Source organism: Vulpes lagopus, chromosome 10 (genome assembly GCF_018345385.1).
Source record: "Vulpes lagopus strain Blue_001 chromosome 10, ASM1834538v1, whole genome shotgun sequence".
Classification (NCBI taxonomy): Eukaryota; Metazoa; Chordata; class Mammalia; order Carnivora; family Canidae; genus Vulpes; species Vulpes lagopus.
The window spans coordinates 47,397,755-47,416,039 of record NC_054833.1 but is presented as its reverse complement, the minus strand read 5'-3'; the positions used below and the strand labels follow the sequence as shown (position 1 = coordinate 47,416,039).

The following is an 18,285-nucleotide window of genomic DNA, read 5'->3' as shown; positions in this document are numbered from 1 at the left end:
CCTTAGCTCAGGGCGTGATCCTGGAGTCCCGGGATCGAGTCCCATGTGGGGCTCCCTGCATGGTGGCTGCTTCTCCCTCTGCCTGTATCTATGCCCCTCTCTATGTTTCTCATGAATAAATAAATAAATAAAATCTTAGAAAAAAAATGTGGGGGAGTTAGGTAATGGGTATTGGGGAACTCTTTGTACCTTTTTTGGTCACTTTTATGTAAGTATGAAATTATTTCAAAATGAACAGTAAATAAAATGGAAATAATACTTAAGGGTTTTGAATAACCCCCTAGTGTGTAGGTCAACAGTGTGTTCTGATGGCCAAGGAAGGAAGAAAAAGGGAAATAAAAGAGTGAAATGTCTCAAACAAGGAATCTTCATGTCTCTTTTTATACCCAGAGTATTGTGTTAGGTTCTAGATGTCTTGGTTTTGGAGAGATTTAGACAGGAGATCAATAATGCTTGAAACTATTTTATGTAAGGGATGTTGACCTTTGTTCACAGCTCTGGATGTATGTAGGAGCAGTCAAGGAGTATCTATATACCTGGGCCCTACCAGGTACCTGTTAGCTCTACCAGAATCCTATGAGAGAACTTGGGAAAATAAAGCTTCCTAAGTTATACCCCCTGGAGAGAATTTGATGGGGTCATGTCTACATGTTTGTGTTTTTTAAAAGCTTCCCTTGTGATCTTGATGCTTAGCCAGGAATGGGAACAGTGCTTTTCAAAACTTAATGTGCATATGAATCACTAGGAGATCTGTTTAAAGTATGGCCTCTGATGGAGTAGGGCTGGGCTGGAGCCTGAGAGTCTGCATTTCTGATGGGCTCCCAAGTGATGCTAATGCTGTTGGCCTGTGGGCCATATTTGGGGTAGTAGACAGCTACTTCACGTAGATTATTACTCAAGAGACCCAAGCATTGGCTGTGGGGGAGAAAGTGGTTTAGTCGAAGGTGCCTTCTGTTCTGAGCGGTTGAGAAAGGTTCACTGAAACCTTGGGGATGAATTTATTTGGGTGGTAGTGTGGTCCAGTGAAAAGAACACTGGAAGGAGTTAGAATTTCATAGTCATGGTTACTGTCTGAGTGACCCAGAACAAGTTAGATCACTGTTTTTGATTCTCAGTTTCCAATTAACAGAAAAAATGCAGTAAAACTTCCCCGGCAGATTAGTGTCAGTGAGAGTGTGTTCATGGGACCTAGCAGAGTGGTGCCTGGCTGGCCCCTTTGGTGGAGTGTGTGACTCTTGATCTCAGTGGTTGAGCATTCTCCTTCAGTTCAGGGTATGACCCCGGGGTACCAGGATTGAGTCCCACATCAGGCTTCCTGCATAGAGCCTGCTTCTCCCTCTACCTGTTTCTGCCTCTCTCTCTGTGTCTCTCATGAATACATAAATAAAATCTTAAAAAAAAAAAAAGCCAACAGAAGGCTTTAGTTACTCAAGTAATAATGATCTTGGCTTAATGTAAACCATTTGTGCTCCTCTGCCCCTGCATTATTAATCTTTTCAGTCATTTAAGTCTCGGCCTGATGAACTGTGACAAATGATTCACTGGCTCAAATATTTGTCGTGTACCTGTTACTCTAAAGTCCAATAATTCTAAACTCTTGGTACTCCCTGTGTAGAGCATAGTTCAGACCTGAGCTCCTTTGAGCTCACTGTCCCCTTTGCCACTCCTTCCAACCCCAAAGTATGGGCTCAGGTTGGGCTAGTGCTGTCAGAGCTCTGTGTGACACCAGACATCCTCAGGGAGATCAGAGCTGAGGTGTGCAGGAAGGACAGGGAAGGCTTCCTGGAAAAGCTGATGCTTGAGTTGAGCCTTAAGAGGAGGCACCAGGCTCAGGGAGGGGACGTGGCTGGAAAGCTCAGTGCGTTTGGGGTACTGTGCATGGTTTGGATGAACTGAAATGTGCCCCACCAAGGGGAGTGTAGTGAGTAAAATTGGAGAAGAGGTAGCGGCCAGCACACAACAGACTAAATGCAGCTAAGGGGGTTGGATTTTATCTTGAGGATAAGAGAAGCCAGTGAAGGATTTGAAGCAGGAATGTGTGGAGGGTGGGTTGAAGATGATACTAGGTACAGGAAGCTTGGTTAGGAGGTTTTTAAATTATCATTTAAATTAAGTTAGCCAACATATAGTAAGTATATCATTAGTTTCAGATGTAGAGTTCAGTAATTCATCAGTTGCCTATAATACCCAGTGCTTATCCCATCACATGCCGCCCTAATGCCCATCACCCAGTTACCCCATCCCTCTACCTACCTCCCCTCCCCCAACCCTGTTTGTTTCCTAGAGTTAAGAGTCTCTCATGGTTTGTCTCCCTCTCTGATCACTTCCCATTCAGTTTTCCTTCCCTTCCGGTATTATCCGCTGCACTGTTTCTTATATTCCACATGAGTGAAACCATATGATCATTGTCTGTGTCCGACTGACTCATCTTGGTCAGCATAATACCTTCCAGTTCCATCCACGTTGATGTAAATGGTAGGGATTCATCCTTTCTGATGGCTGAGTAATATTCCCTTGTATGTATAGAGGACATCTTCTTTATCTGTTCATCTGTCATGGACATCTGGTTTCTTTCCACAGTTTGGCTATTGTGGACACTGCTGCTATAAACATTGGGGTGCAGGTGCCCCTTTGGATCACTATGTTTGTATCTTTGGGATAAATACCTAGTAGTTCAATTGCTGGGTCACAGGGTAGCTCTATTTTTAACTTCTTGAGGAACCTCCACACTGTTTTTGAGAGTGGCTATACCAGTTTGCATTCCCACCAGCAGTGTAAGAGGTTTCCCCTTTCTCTGCATCCTTGCTAACATTTTTTGTTTCCTGACTTTTTAATTTTAGCCATTCTGATTGGTATAAAGTGGTATCACATTGTAGTTTTGATTTGTATTCCCTGATGCCAAGTGATGTGGAACATTTTTTCATGTGTCTGTTGGCCATTTGTATGTCTTCTTTGGAGAAGTGTCTGTTCATGTCTTCTGCCCATTTCTTGACTGGATTATTTGTTTTTTGGGTGTTGAGTTTGTAAGTTCTCTATAGATTTTGGATACTAGCCCTTTATCTTATATGTAATTTGCAAATATCTTCTTCCATTCCCTAGGTTGCCTTTTAGTTTTATTGACCGTTCCCTTTGCTGTATAAAAGCTTTTTATCTTGATGAAGTCCCAGTAGTTCATTTTTGCTTTTGTTTCTCATGGCTTCGGAGATGTATTTAGCAAGAAGTTGCTGTGGCCAAGGTCGAAGAGGTTGCTGCCTATGTTCTCCTCGAGGATTTTGATGGATTCCTGCCTCACATTTAGGTCTTTCATCCATTTTGAATTTATTTTTGTATGGTGTAAGAAAATGGTCCAGTTTTATTCTTCTGCATGGTGCTGTCCAATTTTCCCAACACCCATTTGTTGAAGAGACTGTCCTTTTTCTATTGGATATTCTTTTAGTTAGAAGTTTATATGTTGGCCAGGTAGTCAGATCCCAGCTGTTACCCTAAATGCCTTTTTTGGTCTTAACTCCTTTTCCCCAGAGCAGCATGGTTTACTATGGAGGCGCCCTGTGCCTGACTGGTCTGCCTCCCAGGGTGCTGTGGCTGAGGAGTAAGAATAAAAGGAGCAGAGCTTGGGCAGGAGTCTGGCCCATATCAGGCAGAGGTGCAGCCACCCCTATTCTGTGGAGTGAATTGGTTAGCACAAAGCCCTTCGTCAATGCTTGGACCACGTTTACTGTGTCACATCCTAGCTGGGGACATTGGGGAAGTTCTATAACTTCTCTGAACTTCATCCATAGAATGGAGAGGATACTGACCCTTCAATGCTTTTGTGATAATTAATTACATGATAATAATGATGAAAATAATAATGACATCAACTGTGTGGCAGGTCCTGTTTCAGGTACATTCATCAACACAATAAATGTATGTATTATGTACATACAATAAATGTATGTATGTAAAGTATGTATTAAGTTCTTCCTCCCACTACCTTGCTGATGCTGCACTTCTACAGTTTGCCAGCAGCTGATAGATTATTCCCTTAGTACTGTCTTACAGAGACTTCATTTATTCCCACAAATCGACACAGAGAAAATAATGAAGATTTAATTTAAGCTCAGGGAGCAGCCAGTGAGTAATTTCCAGCATCATTTCATTGACAGAGTACTTGTGGCTTAGAAATCAACTGTTCTTTAACCAGATTGTAACTTAATACTGTTAGCCTCTGAGCCTGATTTTTAGGATTCAGGGTCTTGGGCTTCGGCAGAAACCCAACAGACCTGCTGCTGCTTCTGGGCCATTATTCATGTGCCATTTTGATATTTAGTGCCCTTCTTCAGAACAAATGCATAATCAGAATAAACACCTGAATGCAAGCTTTGTGTAAGGCACAACATGGAAGACATAAGATTATCCAAGGGCTGGGATGAGTTATATGTCCCTCTCTGGGCCCATCAGACTTCTGATGATACTGTCTAGCTTAGTCTCACAATAAGTGAAAGTTCTCCCTTCCGCCTGCCCATGTCTTGAGGGCACTGCTTACCAAATTCTTTCTTTTCCTTCTTTGTGCAGGTTTTAGGCAACTGGATCCTCTTTGGCAGTATAAAGCACAGATTATCACTAACTGTGTAGCAATCCCAGGATTATGGACTCAGGAGAATAAATCTTGCATTGACTCTGAGATGATTGCACTTAAGTCTCATTGTGAAGAATGTAGTGATGGCAGAGGTGGTTCTGAGCAGTTTTGCTGTTTATTCCTGGTTCCCCAATACCTGCCTTCTGAGTATCACTGTCCCTTGTGCATTGTAGACCATGAGTGATTGTTCCTGGGAAGCACAGTGGGTTGCTGGCGGCAGTGATTATACCTGAAAACTGGCTGTGTTTCTTGGCTGGTCCTCATCCCTGGTCAACAGAGAAAACACAGGCAAAGCAGGAGTCCATAGTCCTTGAGACACTCATCTGCTTATCTGTGTCTACATTGCCACCAAGTCAGTGGTTAGCTTTCCCTGATGACTAGCATAAAACTAGAGATTTTTAGAACACATTCCATTTCTCATTATCTTTCTTCTTTATTCCCTTGAAACCTCCTCCTCCCTCTGGATGTAGATTTCCCACCACAGCCCATTCTCAAATGCTGCCCTAGAAGGTGTGGGGCAAAGGATAAGAATAATATGCAACCTCTGTCTTATTTCCACCTTTGATTTTCCAGCAACAGCTACAGGCGTACGTGGCCTGGGTGAATGCACAGCTCAAGAAGAGGCCAGCGGTGAAGCCGGTGCAGGACCTGCGACAGGATCTTCGGGATGGGGTGATCCTGGCATATCTCATCGAGATTGTTGGTCAGTTGACCCTGGACTCTGATGCCAGCATAAGCCAGAACATGCCTTCTTTATCCTCCATGTGCCCTTCAGACCAGTTTGCTGCTTCTTTGTAATATGTGGAAATGGAAGTGTAGAAGGTTTAACATACTCGACCAATGTTAATTCATTTATTTATGACTGAATAAATTCTGTGTGCAGGCACTGTATTATGCTCTGGGAATGTGATTATGAGCATAGTATACCCTCTCAGGAGTATTCCTATCTAGTTGGAAAGACTGGAAAGTGAAGTCAATTCCATTCTTGTACTTAGGACTCTGATGGGGAAAGGACAAAGAGGAGCACATGGGTGGATGGAGGCACCCAATCTAGTCCTAGGGGTTCGACTTTCCAAGGCTACGTAACTGTATGTAGCAAAGCAGAGGCACAAAGCTAGACCTGCTTTAATTCCAATGTTCATTTATTTTTATTTATGTTTAAAAGGTTTTATTTATTTATTCATGAGAGATACAGAGAGAGGCAGAGACATAGGCAGAAGGACAAGCAGGCTCCTTTAGGGGAACCTGATGTGGGACTTGATCCCAGGACCCCAGGATCACAATCCAAACCAAAGACAGACACTCAACCATTGAGCTACCCAGGCATCCCCCAAAGTTCATTTTAAACCTTAGTTTTCACTGATTTGAATCAATTATACTTGAAAATATAGTCAGATAGAAAATGCAGAAGTCACAAAAGTATGTAAAAGCCTTTTTTCCACCCGCACCAGTGACGTGTTCTTTCTGGAAGGGACCAGTGTTAGCAGTTTCTTGCATTTCTTTTCAGATGTTCTGTGCATCTACAAGCAATATGAATATGTATTCTTGGTTTCCCAAAACCCACATTCTTAAATGCTGGATTTTATTGTGACTTTGCTATATGGAAAAATTCACTGAATTCACTATCTTATTCCTCAGTCTTTCTTTAACACGTCCTCATCATCGGGCTTTTGATCCCACTATTCCACTGAAACTGCTTGCATCAAGGTCACAACCTTTGCCTTATCAAATCCAGTGGCTCGGCCTCAGTCTCCATTTTATTCAGTTTAACAGAACTTGACACAGTTTGTCCCTCCTCCTTCAGACACTCTCATTACTTGGCTTCCAGGACCCTCCTTCTTCACTGGCTCCCCCTGTTTGTGCTGCTGGCTTTTCTCCTTTTTTTTTTTTTTTTAAGATTTTATTTATTTATTTGAAAAAGAGAGAGAGAGCACAAGCAGGGGGAGAAGCAGGCAGAAGGAGAAGCAGGTTCCCTGTGGAGCAGGAAGCCTGATTTGGCACTTGGTCCTGGGACCTGGGGTCATGATCCAAGCTGAAGGCAGACACCCAACCAGCTGAGCCACCCCAGCACCCCTGGCTTTTCTCCTTTCTGACCTCTAAATGTTGAGGTCCTCTACATTAAGTCTGTAACCCTCGTGTGTCTCTGTCCCCAAGTGATCTCCTCCCATATCTATATCATTAGCCCTAAACTTGTCTTTGAGTTTGAGACATAAATATCAACTTTGTGCTCAACATGCCACCCGGATGTCTAAAGTGCAGCACAGCTTTGGGTAACCTTCTGCCTCCCAATTCCTCCGTCCTCCAGTTTCTTCACTGAAGTAACACATGACGGTACCATTCACCCAGCCATTAACACAGAACGCTTGGAAGCTGTCCTTCATTATTCTCTTTTCTTCATATCATATATTATACCCTTCACTTGTGCTATCTACTCTATGTTAAAGTTTCACCCAACATCTGACTTCTCACCTGTCAGCCTTTTCCAGTCAAGCCCAGAACCATCATTATCCCTTACTTTGGCTAGTTTGATTTTCTAACTAATCTCCCTGTTTCCTCTCTATATAAGCTGAGTCCATATATAGTCAACTTCTAAAAACACAGATCCTGTAAGTCCCTTGCCTCAGACTCTCCTTTGGCTTCACATTACACTCAATAAAATTCCAGCTCTTTACTCTGGTCCATAGACCCTTAAATATCCTGGCTCTGCTTACCTGCCTACCTTCTTCTAGGACTTGGCTCCCTCCTCTCTCTCCACTCCAGCCACACTGGGCTTGTAGTTCTTCCTCAGATAAGCTGAACTCATTTCTACCCTGGCATTTGTACCTGTGATTCCTCAGGCTGGGATGCTTCCTCCTCAAATCTTAACATCTCTTATTTGATTCAAGTCTCTGCCCAAATACAATATCAGGGAGGCCATGATTCTACTCCCATTTGTTTTTCCTCATAGCCCTTTTCACCACCTGAAATTATATTACACATGTACTGGTTAGCTCGGTCATTTGTCATCCCTAGAGATATGACCTCTGCAGTGGGAGGGACTTTGTCCATCTTGTTCATTGCTGTTTCACTGGTGCCCAGAACAGTGCTTGGGACACAGCGGGTGCTCAATGAGTATTTGCTGAGTGAATAAGTGCACACACAGTCACTTCACAGCCTCCTGGATTTAGCTTTGAAAATTTTAAGACCCTCCAAAAGGCTTTTACTTTCTTATTCCCCATCCAAATTACAAGCACCAAGGCTTAACTCACTTGCATAATTATATATAATCTTCTCATTTACATCAAATATTCCCTTTCTTGGTATCTGGCTATTATGAAACTTTGATAGTGTTCCTCCCTATATCTTTTATGTTTTCTCTCTTTTAACAGCAGGAGAAAAACTGAATGGGGTACAGCTGAGTCCCAGTAACCAACAGGAAATGAAGAATAATGTGGAGAAAGTGCTACAGTTTGTGGCCTCTAAAAAGATTCGAATGCACCAGACTTCAGCTAAAGGTCAGTGCTTCGTCATGTCTTTGGGGGATGAGTATACTCAGCTTTACCCAGGGATTATGAGCCTCGGAAGAACCATCCATTGTATAGCCAACGGTTCTGAGGAGACTGCAATAGGATTAGGCCCATGGTCTCATATCATTTTTCCATAAAGAGAGTTACCCTCTTGAGACAGGGTGATCATTGAAAATCTGGGTGGAGATAGACATTCTCTATTGAATAAAAGTTTGGTTGAGTGTATGTACAAAAATTAATAGAGTAGAAATGACAAGATTGGGATATTAACCTTAGAATATCTCATTTAAGTAATCAAAAATGAAGATAGATTATGTTTTTCAAGTTCCTTCTGTTTCATGCCCAAGCATTATTTCAAATCATAATAGCTATATTTTTTCCATCCAGTTTTCTAGAAGAAAAATATTTTATAGCTTTTTTTTTTTTGATATCACGGAATATTTCAGGCAAGATGAAAGGGGCTCGGGGGCCTCTGAACATCCCCTCTGTTGTAACTGCATGGCCAGAAGAGAACACTTCTCTTCCATAATGAACCCAGCTACAAGGAAGCCATTGTTCAGGTGTCTTCACAGAGCCCCAGGCTCTCTGGCCTTCCCACTGTTTCTCTAAAAATGATTGTAGATCTGGTTCTATTTCAGTTTCAGTTTCTGGGTCTGATTGCCTGTGGCTCTGATGAGAATGAGGGTGGGAGGGAGCTTTCCTTCCATGTTGGATTATTGGTGTTCTCTGTGTTGGGATCATTCAGGTGGGGCAGATACTGTATGTACCACTGAGAACGCCCTGTAGAAAGTATCAAGCATATTTGCAATGCCGTGACACTAAAAAGATAGAATTTCACCCATTCCTTAGTTTAACTTTCACCAGACCTATCACATTGTTTTTTGCGTGCATTCTTCTTTTTTTTCTAGGGCAAAATTTAGAGTGCCATAATATCGCTGCTCTGGTCCCCCTGAGGGGTGGGCTTGGGGATCTGGCCCATTAAACTTAGCTATTTTGAGGGAATACTGCAGTGGAGGACATCATTGTCGTTTACCTGGAGAAGTGCAACAGCTTCCTAATTAGCTTCCTAATTAGGGGGAGTTTTGTCCATCCCCCTCTGCTCTCCACACGGCAGCCATAATGATCTTTCTGGGAACACATGAGTTCATGCCACTGCTCTGTGCCTGCAGGTCCTTAGGGGGAAATCCAGAGTCCTTCCTGTGGCTTGCCATGGCCTTTCTGACTTGACCTCTGACTTCACTGCCTGTGGCCTTGCCCTTCACCCTCTCCCCCTGCACTCTGAGCCCTAGCTGTGCTGTGCGTTTTTCAATGGCTCTGTGACAGAGCCATGCCACAGAAATATAATGCGAGTCTCATAGATATAACTTAAAAGTTTCTAATAGCTACATTTACCAAAAAAGGGAAATGAGAGAAACTAATTTTAATAATGCATTTTATTTAACCAAGTATATCCAAAATATCATCAGTGGAGTATGTGATCCATGTAAAAGCTAATAATGAGATGTTGTGCATTCTACTTTTTATACTAAGTCTAATGAGATATGTTTCAATCTGACTTTTTTTTTTGGTGCTAAGTACTGTTCTTCTAGCACATTTCAATTCAGACTATACCCTTTTAGTGCTCAGAAGCCTCATGTGGCTCGTGGCTCCCATACTGGACAGCACGGCTCTCACATGTCGTGCTCTCTCTCACTTCTAGACCATCACACCTGCTGTTCCCTCTTCTTGGAATATTCTTTCCTTCTCCTCCTTCACTTGATGAACCACTATTTGTCAGTCAAGTTGTCAGTCAAGTCTCAGTTTTAAGTCTACTTCCCCTAGGAATCTACTTGAGCCCTCTAGACTGGACAAGATGACCTAACTTTGTGCTCCTGGAGAATCCTGTACTTCTAACATTACACATCACCATACTTTATTATAATTGCTTTTACATGTTCTGTCTTCCTATTGAACATGGCTTTGTGAGGACGAAGAGACCAGTATCACTAGCAAATATGTGTTAAATGAATGAACCTTGTAGCTCCCTCTTAGGACCTCTGGGTCTGTTCTGTCTCTCAGATATTGTGGAAGGAAACCTGAAGTCTATCATGAGGCTGGTCCTTGCCTTAGCAGCTCATTTCAAACCTGGCTCCAGCAGGACAGTGAGCCAAGGACGGGACTCCAGAGCCCCTCTGCAGAGTCACCAACCACACTGTGCCACTGCTGTGGCCCAGGGAGCAGCTGCCGCTCTGGCTGATGTGTGTCATGACATGTCACGGTCAGGACGGGATGTCTTTCGATACAGACAGAGGTAAGGGCAGAAATCTGGGGATGGGAACTTGTTCCTCTCTCTGATCTCTCATGGTGAATGATACCGTGCGATAGATGGATGTGTATCATCTCAAGAGCCCTGTGCTGCAGAAAAAAGCATAAAGTATAGGTCAGAGAGGATACTCCAAATGAGAAAAGCCCTTTTAAGAGAGATGTTTACTTTGCAGTTAGTGGAAAGTAAAGGAATCATATTTGTAATTTTTTTGTTCTGGTGCCCAGGATTTAAATATATGCCTTTGGCACAGTGGGTTTTCTTCACTGGGAGATATGTGGGAGCAATGTTCCAAGTCATCTGGGGGAGTCTCTCTCTAGAACATATCCTAAAGCCAACTTGTCCTGAAGACTCACAGCAGGAAACATTGTGGGGATTGTATGTCTGCTGGGAGAGAGCAGGACCCTAGGTGTTGCAGAGATTGGTGAAATTAGTTGTTTTATGTCTGTCTTCCGTACTGGGTGTCAGGTGTCTCTAAGGCAGGGGCTTGGCCTTACTCCTCTTTCTTCCCTTAGTGCTCTCAGAGTGGCCATCGGTCTTTTCTTATTGAGTTGACCTGAACTGAGGACTGACACCCTCTCCTTTGCTGGTGCCCTCCGCCTTTAGGAACAACAGCATGGATGAGGAGATTGAGAATCCCTACTGGAGTGTGCGCGCCCTGGTACAGCAGTATGAAGGGCAGCAGAGGTCCCCGTCTGAGTCCAGCTGCTCCAGGTAACTGTGGTGTCAGCCCTGTAGCTCTAACGTCTTGCTTAAAAGTTGAACTCTTGGGAAGTCTCCGAGTTTTGAGCTTCAAGGAGCAACACAACAGGCAGTAAGGCTCCTAACTCATTTCTCTTTCACTCGGTTTCTGTTAACTTTAAAGGGGTAGTCTTCAGCACTGCTTTGCGGTTTCTTGCTGGCAGGAAGGTAGGGAGGGTGGGGTGTTTCCCACACAGGGAAGCTTTGTGCTGAGCCTGAGCATCACTGCTCAGCTCTGTCCACATGGGGGCGTGAGTAGGAGCTGTTTAGGGCCCAGGCCCTGGCTCGGATATCTGCGCCTTAGGGCAGCCGCCGATTCCGACAGCCAGTTCCATGGTACTGTCTCTGCGCCTGGCCCCAGAAGGCTGTATCAAGCTTGTAACAAGAGAAAAAAAACTGAGCAGAGCTGTCTGAGAGCATTAGAACATTTCCAACTTTCATTTATAGGGCTAGGAACTGTGGCAGACTAGTATGCCTGTGAGTGGGGTAAGATGTTTGGGACCCTAGCAGAAAGGCCATCTCTAGCTCTTTGAGCCAAGTGCAAAGACCCAAATAGGACACAGTGCTCTAATAAAAGCCTGATCGATGCCAAGTGTAGTGGCAGGAAAAGACTACTTTCCTGGCTCATATAAATCATGCTCCTAAAAATATATCCCCAGATCATGTTAGCTTATTTACTAACTTCATTTCATTGCTGAATCATATTTAATTTATGCTCTTATGACCTTTTCTTTCCTACCTCAACCCAGCTTAGTCTGTTCTAGTTAAGCCTAGTTGTTCTTTGTCTTGTATGTATCTTAGGTGCATTTGTTTTCTTTCCTCCTGTGTTTTTTCCATATAAAATTCCATCTGAGATTGATAGACTGTTTCTTAATTCATTGCAGTCATATGGAATTCTTCCCAGCATTTTAATATACCAATAACCTTGCTCAACTTTAATTTTTACGTTTAGTAGATTGCTTTTTTTATTTATAAAGTTCACATAGCATAAAATTAGCCATTCATCATTTTAAAGTGTACCATTCAGTGGCATTGAGTATCTTCCTCATGTTGTGTGACATTACTTCTATCCATATCAAGGGCATTTTCATCACCCCAAAAGGAAACCCTGTACCCATTAAGCAGTAGGTGTGCTAATATGAGAATCTAAAGCGTTTCTCCCTTGCTTGCTGCTTAGACTATCATTTGGTACAGAATCAAAGGTCGTTCCATTGTATAAGGAGATGTATTGCTTCCTGTATGGTTACAGGCCTTTCACTCCTTTGTGCCTGCCAGAGTTAGAGTTAGAGAGAGAGCCAGAGAGAGAGAGTGTGTGTCAGAGAGTCAGAGAGAGTGAGAGAGAGAGAGCCAGAGCGAGCCAGAAAGGAGAGTCTGGATTTCTTCCTGAGAACACCTGCTTCCTTGCTTTCTGGCAGAACTCAGACTAGGGCAGGAGCTTTGACACTGTGAATTAGGGACCCACTGGAACTCGGGCTGCAGTGGGCAGGCAGTGACAGATTTCCCGGGAGAGGGGTCAAGTAGTAATTCGCATTCCCTTGCTGATTTTTGCCATTTTCTTCTAAGCTGACCTCTCACTCACCTCTTTGGGATGCTGGGTCAGCACCCTGAGTTTTCCTCAGTGAGCACCGGGACCCAGCAGGCTCTGGAACATTCTGCCCGTCCCCGCCTTCCGCGGGAAGGGGGGTGGGGGAGAGGCCACCTCGTGGCTCAGTGACCCAGGAAGGCCGGGAGCCCGCCGTGTGAGTGTGAACCGGGCGTGGCTCCCCTGCGCCTGGAGCCCCCCGGCCGGGGCCCTGGCCGCCTGTTGCTCGGCAGACCTCGCGTCCACGCAGAGTGGTCCCCGGCTGGGAAACTAGAAGGCTCGCAAGGCCTGGGGGACGGCGGGAGGAGATGGGCTTGGCGGCGCTGTCTCCACCCCGGCGAGGGCGACCTCGGGGCCGCGAGGCAGGGAGGGGTCGGCGGCGCGGAGAGGGCGTCTGCGGCCCGGGGTGCCCGCTCCTCCCGGCGCCCGGGCCCCGCCCCCGCCCCACCCCCGCCCCACCCCCACCCCACCCCCCGGTCCGGGTCGGAGCCCCGCGCGGCCCGCGCGCAGCCAGCCTGGGAGCGGGGGCGGAGAGGGGCGGGGCGGAGGCGGCGCGGAGCCGGGGCCGGGGCCGGAGCTGGGGCCGGAGCCGGGGCAGGGGCAGGGGCAGGGGCAGGGGCAGGGGGTGCCCGCGCGCAGCCGGAGCCACGGGCGGCGCGGCCCGGGGCCGGCGATGGGGTGAGATGCCCGCGCCCGGGGGCACGGCCGGAGCCGCGCGGCCGCCGCGATGCCGCTGCCGGGGCCCCGCCGCGGGCGAGGGGAGGCGGCTTCCGTGCGGGCCGGGCTGCGGCAGCGTGTGAGCGGCCGGGACCGCGCGCCTCACACCCGGGAGCATCCCGGTCCGCGGGGCCTCGCCGCCCGCCTCGCCGCCCGCCTCGCCGCGCTTCCGACTCGGCTCCGCGGGCGCGGCCGGCGGCTCCGGTAGGCGGCCTGCGGGGCAGTGCTTCTGGGGGCCCCCGCGCGGGGAGACATGCCCGTGACCCCCCGCCGCCCGCCTCGCCCGGGGAAACAGGCTCGCTGAAGCCGGAGCCAGGACGGGGACCATGGGAGGGACGCAAGTGAAATGGTGAGCAGGAGCCGCTTCGGCCGGGGGGATGGGGATGGGGATGGGGATGGGGATGGGGATGGGGATGGGGATGGGGCCGGGGATGCTGCTGGCCGGGGCCAGACCGGGACGGCGGGGGGCGCGGCCCCGGGAGGACGGGCTGCTGCCCCGGGAGACCGCCGCCCAACACGGAGGGTTTGGGAGCCTCGCCCGCAGCGCGGAGGGAGAGGGGCCCTTCACCCCGTCCTGTCTCCGCTGCGGGAGGGCACGGCCGGCGGACACGGGACTCTTTCGCGTTACCCATTACCCATTTATTAAGAATTGATTTTCCTGTCATTTGGACTTTGCTGGGGCTTCGTTTGTCTGATGCTAAGAGTGGGGAGATGTTAGACCTGTGGGAATTAAGAAATGTAGCAGTCACACTGTTTTTGTAATCAATTCCCTGATTTGAGGGGATTATGATGGCAAGCGGGGTATCACTTGTTTGCAGAATAGGGGTTTTGAGTTCTTCGGGGAGCCTAAATCACGTAATTAATTAGCATTAAAATACTTTTCTGTGACCTGAAGTACATGATCGAATTCACCATCCTCACTGGTATAAGGTTCTTGGGGATGCAGCTAGATTGCTGCTCTGACATGTGCCTCAGGATTTTTCTCCCACAGGTCCTTTATCTTGTGACTTGGCCACCTAGTTTCATGGTCTTACCTCCCTGTGGCCTCACATACTGGCAGCCTCAAATTCAAGAAAGAAAAATGTTGTTTTCCTTTGGCTGCTCTGCCACTCCCCCAGTGGGGTTGGATGTGCAGACATCCGCCTCCTTCTGCCCTTATATGGGAGACAACTCACTTAAGAGGAAGAAGGTGGAGCTGAGCATGCGTCTCTGCTTTTAGGCGAGCAGTTCTCCAGCATCCCAGGTTCACACTCCTCTTCCCACCCTCACCCCCCTGTGTCTCACACATCCCCACTGTGGTCCAGCCAAATGCAGGCAGTGGAACGTGTCAACCATAGCACCTCGTCGGCTAAGGAAGTGTCGTTTTATCATTTCTCAAAGAAGAGCAGCTGATAGGGGCCTCTGTCTGCAAGTGGATCCCCATTTCTGTTGGAATCTGAATGTGGAGGCCTAAATGGTCATAAATCCATTCTCCTTATGGTGACAGAGAGCCCTGACGCTAATGCTTTTCCAGCAGTTAGTTCATGTTGGCCTGGAAGCCAGATTGCCCAGGTGGTGAAAGATGGATAAGCAATGACCTTTTCTTTCTTTCTTTTTTTTTTTTTTAAATAATGGTAGCTTCTATTTATTGAGTATTTAGTGCAATGACCTTTTCTAAATACCACTTCTTGCCACCTCTCTATAACAACCCCCCCCCCTGCTGGGGTGATAGATCTTTACATAGGGTAAAGCAATTTTCCTTCATTTCAAGAAGCAAAAAACTTTGTATTTTTTTCTGGGGTTCTGATAAGGATGAGGATGTATCACTGGTTGAGGTCATTCCCACCAAAGCCCTAAAACTTGGGACAACCAGGAGCATGAGACACTAGTCCTCAGGCGGCTTTCAAGGTTTTGAAATCTCTGACTACAACCACTTGTGCTCAGCTCTTGTTTTTCTTGGTCTCTAGGAAGACAAAATGTTAACTCCTGATCGTGGCTGTGAGGATTAGCCTGGGAGACTTCAGGGGCACATTAACTGGGTCAGTGCATCCTAGACACTTTCACTGTTGTCTGGGTGATGGATTTGGAAAGAATTCCTGAGAGGGGGCTGGGCCCAGAGACCCTAGGGTCCCTGAGATTGTTTCAGAGCTGATATTCTCAAGGTGCGGCAGTGCAGAGAAAAAAAGGCTCCTCAGATTCCTTCTCCCTGTCAGATGGAAAATCCAGATTCCCATCACATTCCCATCTTGTCCGAAGATTTGCTGTTGTTCTGCAGCTTTAAAAGACATCTTCCCTGATAATCACAGCAGTTCCCTCCAAGGCTAATAGTTGTATGAGAACCTAAGAATCATTGGGAGGTTTGTGGTGATAGTTTGCTAATAGTATAAGCAGGGATCTAAATAACTCTTTGATGGTACAACCAGGTAAACCTTTCCCTTTCCTTAGCAGATCTTTCCCCATTTCCTTCTGAGTCCCCTTTTCCTAGTCACATACTATCCTTGTTGATATATCCCTGCCCTTTTGCCCAGTCCAGCACTGTCCACACACTAGCAGTTCCTCACCGTGAATCACCTCAGCATTGTCCTTTCTCTTGAGACCAGCCTAGAGCTGATCTGCCGTGTTACTCTGCTGGTGATGCTTGTGTCTGTGAGTTTCAGTAGATTGGAAGTGGATTTTTCTTCCAGCTCCCAAAGCTGCTAAGACACACACTATATCTTTCTGTCTTTGAATCTGGGCCCAGGGATAGTGATGGTACAGGTGGTGGTGCAGGTTGTGGTGGTAAGTTAAAAAAAAAAAAAAAAAGCGCAAACAAAACAAAACTTGGAGTTCTTTAAGATGCTAGATTACCCATCCTTCTGGTAAATCTCTTCCTTGCGAATTAGGCTTCCAGGCAGCCTTGCTGTGGAAAAAACGTCCTAGGACTGGGTCATTCATTCCTTTAACATTCATTCATTCATTCAGTAATTCATCCTGTACTCATTCAACAAATGTTCGTTCATACCGTGGACTGGGGACTGTGTTGGGCAGTAGGGTTAATAAAAAACATGTTTCTGGGTTAAATTATGACAGTTGGCTTCTAACCAGCAGTTCACAGGGACACCTGGAGGCTCGGTCATTAAGCGTCTGCCTTTGGCTCAGATTATGATCTCAGGGTCCTGGGATCGAGCCCCCGAATCGAATAGGTTGCCGAATAGGTTGCCCTGCTCAGCAGGGAGCCTGCTTCTCTTGCTCCCTCTGCTGTTCCCGCCACTTGTGCTCTCTGGTTCTCTTTCTCTTTGTCAAATAAATAAATAAAATCTTTTAAAAAAAATAAATAACTGTTCATACTAATTGTTCTCTTACTTTTCCTTCTATCACAGCCTGACTTCACCCAGTCCTATCCACAGTGCCAAGAGCGAATCCATTATAACCCAGTCAGAGGAGAAGGCAGATTTCGTGATTATTCCCTCTGAAGGAATAGAGAACAGAACAGGTACTGTCAGTGTGCCTGGGTTGGCTCAGGGAATAGCCCTTGTCTTGAAATGTTTGGGGGTCCTGACTGTCTACCTATAAATTCCCTGGCCTTCTCTCCCTCTCTGTGGCCTGTGCATGCAGGGTCAGCTCTAGGGGGCTCTGATGCCTTTGAGCCAATGAATGTGGTTATCTTCTTGCAGAATGTCACTTATGATATCATAGCTGTCAGAAATCTTACAGCAGCGTAGACAGGCTGTTCCTCTGCTGGCTGTCTGTGAATTAGGAAGTGACTTTGGGGCGATCCAAAAGTCTTACTCAACTAAACCGTTTTTATTATTCCTATGTTATAGAAATAATTTCAGTAAGTTCTTGACTTAAATTTGAACCAGGAATAGATCAGTATGAGTTGAGGTGCCTGTGAAAATATAAAGAGCAGGTCTACATCAGGCTTTTGTGTGGGTTTGTTTTTTTTTGTTGTTGTTTGTTTTTTTGTTTTTTGTTTTTTAATCAGGCTTTTGGTGTGAGGGCTATAGAAAGGACCACAAAGGGTTCCCTTTGTTTAGACTTCTCCTTCTTCTCTCTCAGTTACTCTCCTTCTTCTTACATAAACATACAGGGAAGCATAAAAGAAGCAAAAGCATGTGATTTCGATAGTTCTATTCATCTCTAAGGGCTGTAATGAAACTGAAGCCCTCAAAAACAAAAACGACTTAAATTCTTGCCTCTAGCCCTGGAATGAGCAGCAAAGAGTTAGTCACGTTACTGATTCAGAAACTCCTGGGACCTTGGGGAGGGAAAGCATTTACTGAGTGAGTGCTCTGGGTCAGGCACCATGGAGCCCTGCATATAAGTTACCTCATTCAATCTTCCCAGCAACCCAGAGGAATTACACTTATTACATTCACGCTTCTGAATGAAGACGCTTACTCAGAGAGTTTATACCCTTCTGTATTCCATAATGCGTTTTTAATGGCCGTGCACACAATTAGATGGGATAAAATAGACACCAGGAAACCAGAGCAAAGAGACCATAAATGTCGGAAAATAAAACAAAACCAGGAGCAAGATTAAATAGCTTGTGCATGTGTGCTTTCACTAGTTTGTTTCATGTGTGACTCATATGGTGTCACATGTGGACGGGGCTTTGGTATGACGGAATGGTCAAAGGAATATTAACTCGAAGGCTCCCCTCTGAAGCTCCGCAGCAACCGACAAGAATTTGGTTTTCATTGCAACTGGTAGTTAGCTCCTCTCTTTGTACCTGGCAGATTGCAGCTTTGGGAATGCCAGTTGCAGAGGATTAAGAATAGGGTCTATGTGTCCCATACCAAGATTCCCAAGGAGGGAATCTTATTACTTCTTCAAGGTTCCATCGCTTTCCCCAACA

The 18,285-nt window shown here is 46.1% G+C and overlaps 1 protein-coding gene across 7 annotated transcripts in view; it reads left to right on the top strand.

The window, feature by feature from the left end:
* DIXDC1 (DIX domain containing 1) overlaps positions 1 to 18,285 on the top strand; it is a 71,135-nt gene that overhangs the window by 26,974 nt on the left and 25,876 nt on the right. For 5 of the 7 annotated variants that reach the window (XM_041770531.1, XM_041770533.1, XM_041770530.1 and 2 more), the window contains 5 exons: positions 5,192 to 5,321; positions 7,987 to 8,112; positions 10,183 to 10,414; positions 11,033 to 11,140; positions 16,805 to 16,917. In XM_041770531.1, coding sequence (XP_041626465.1) covers positions 5,192 to 5,321; positions 7,987 to 8,112; positions 10,183 to 10,414; positions 11,033 to 11,140; positions 16,805 to 16,917 — 709 coding nt within the window. Of the gene's footprint in view, positions 1 to 5,191; positions 5,322 to 7,986; positions 8,113 to 10,182; positions 10,415 to 11,032; positions 11,145 to 13,300; positions 13,816 to 16,804; positions 16,918 to 18,285 lie in introns of those variants that run through there. The other 2 variants (XM_041770536.1, XM_041770535.1) reach the window with 2 other exon arrangements.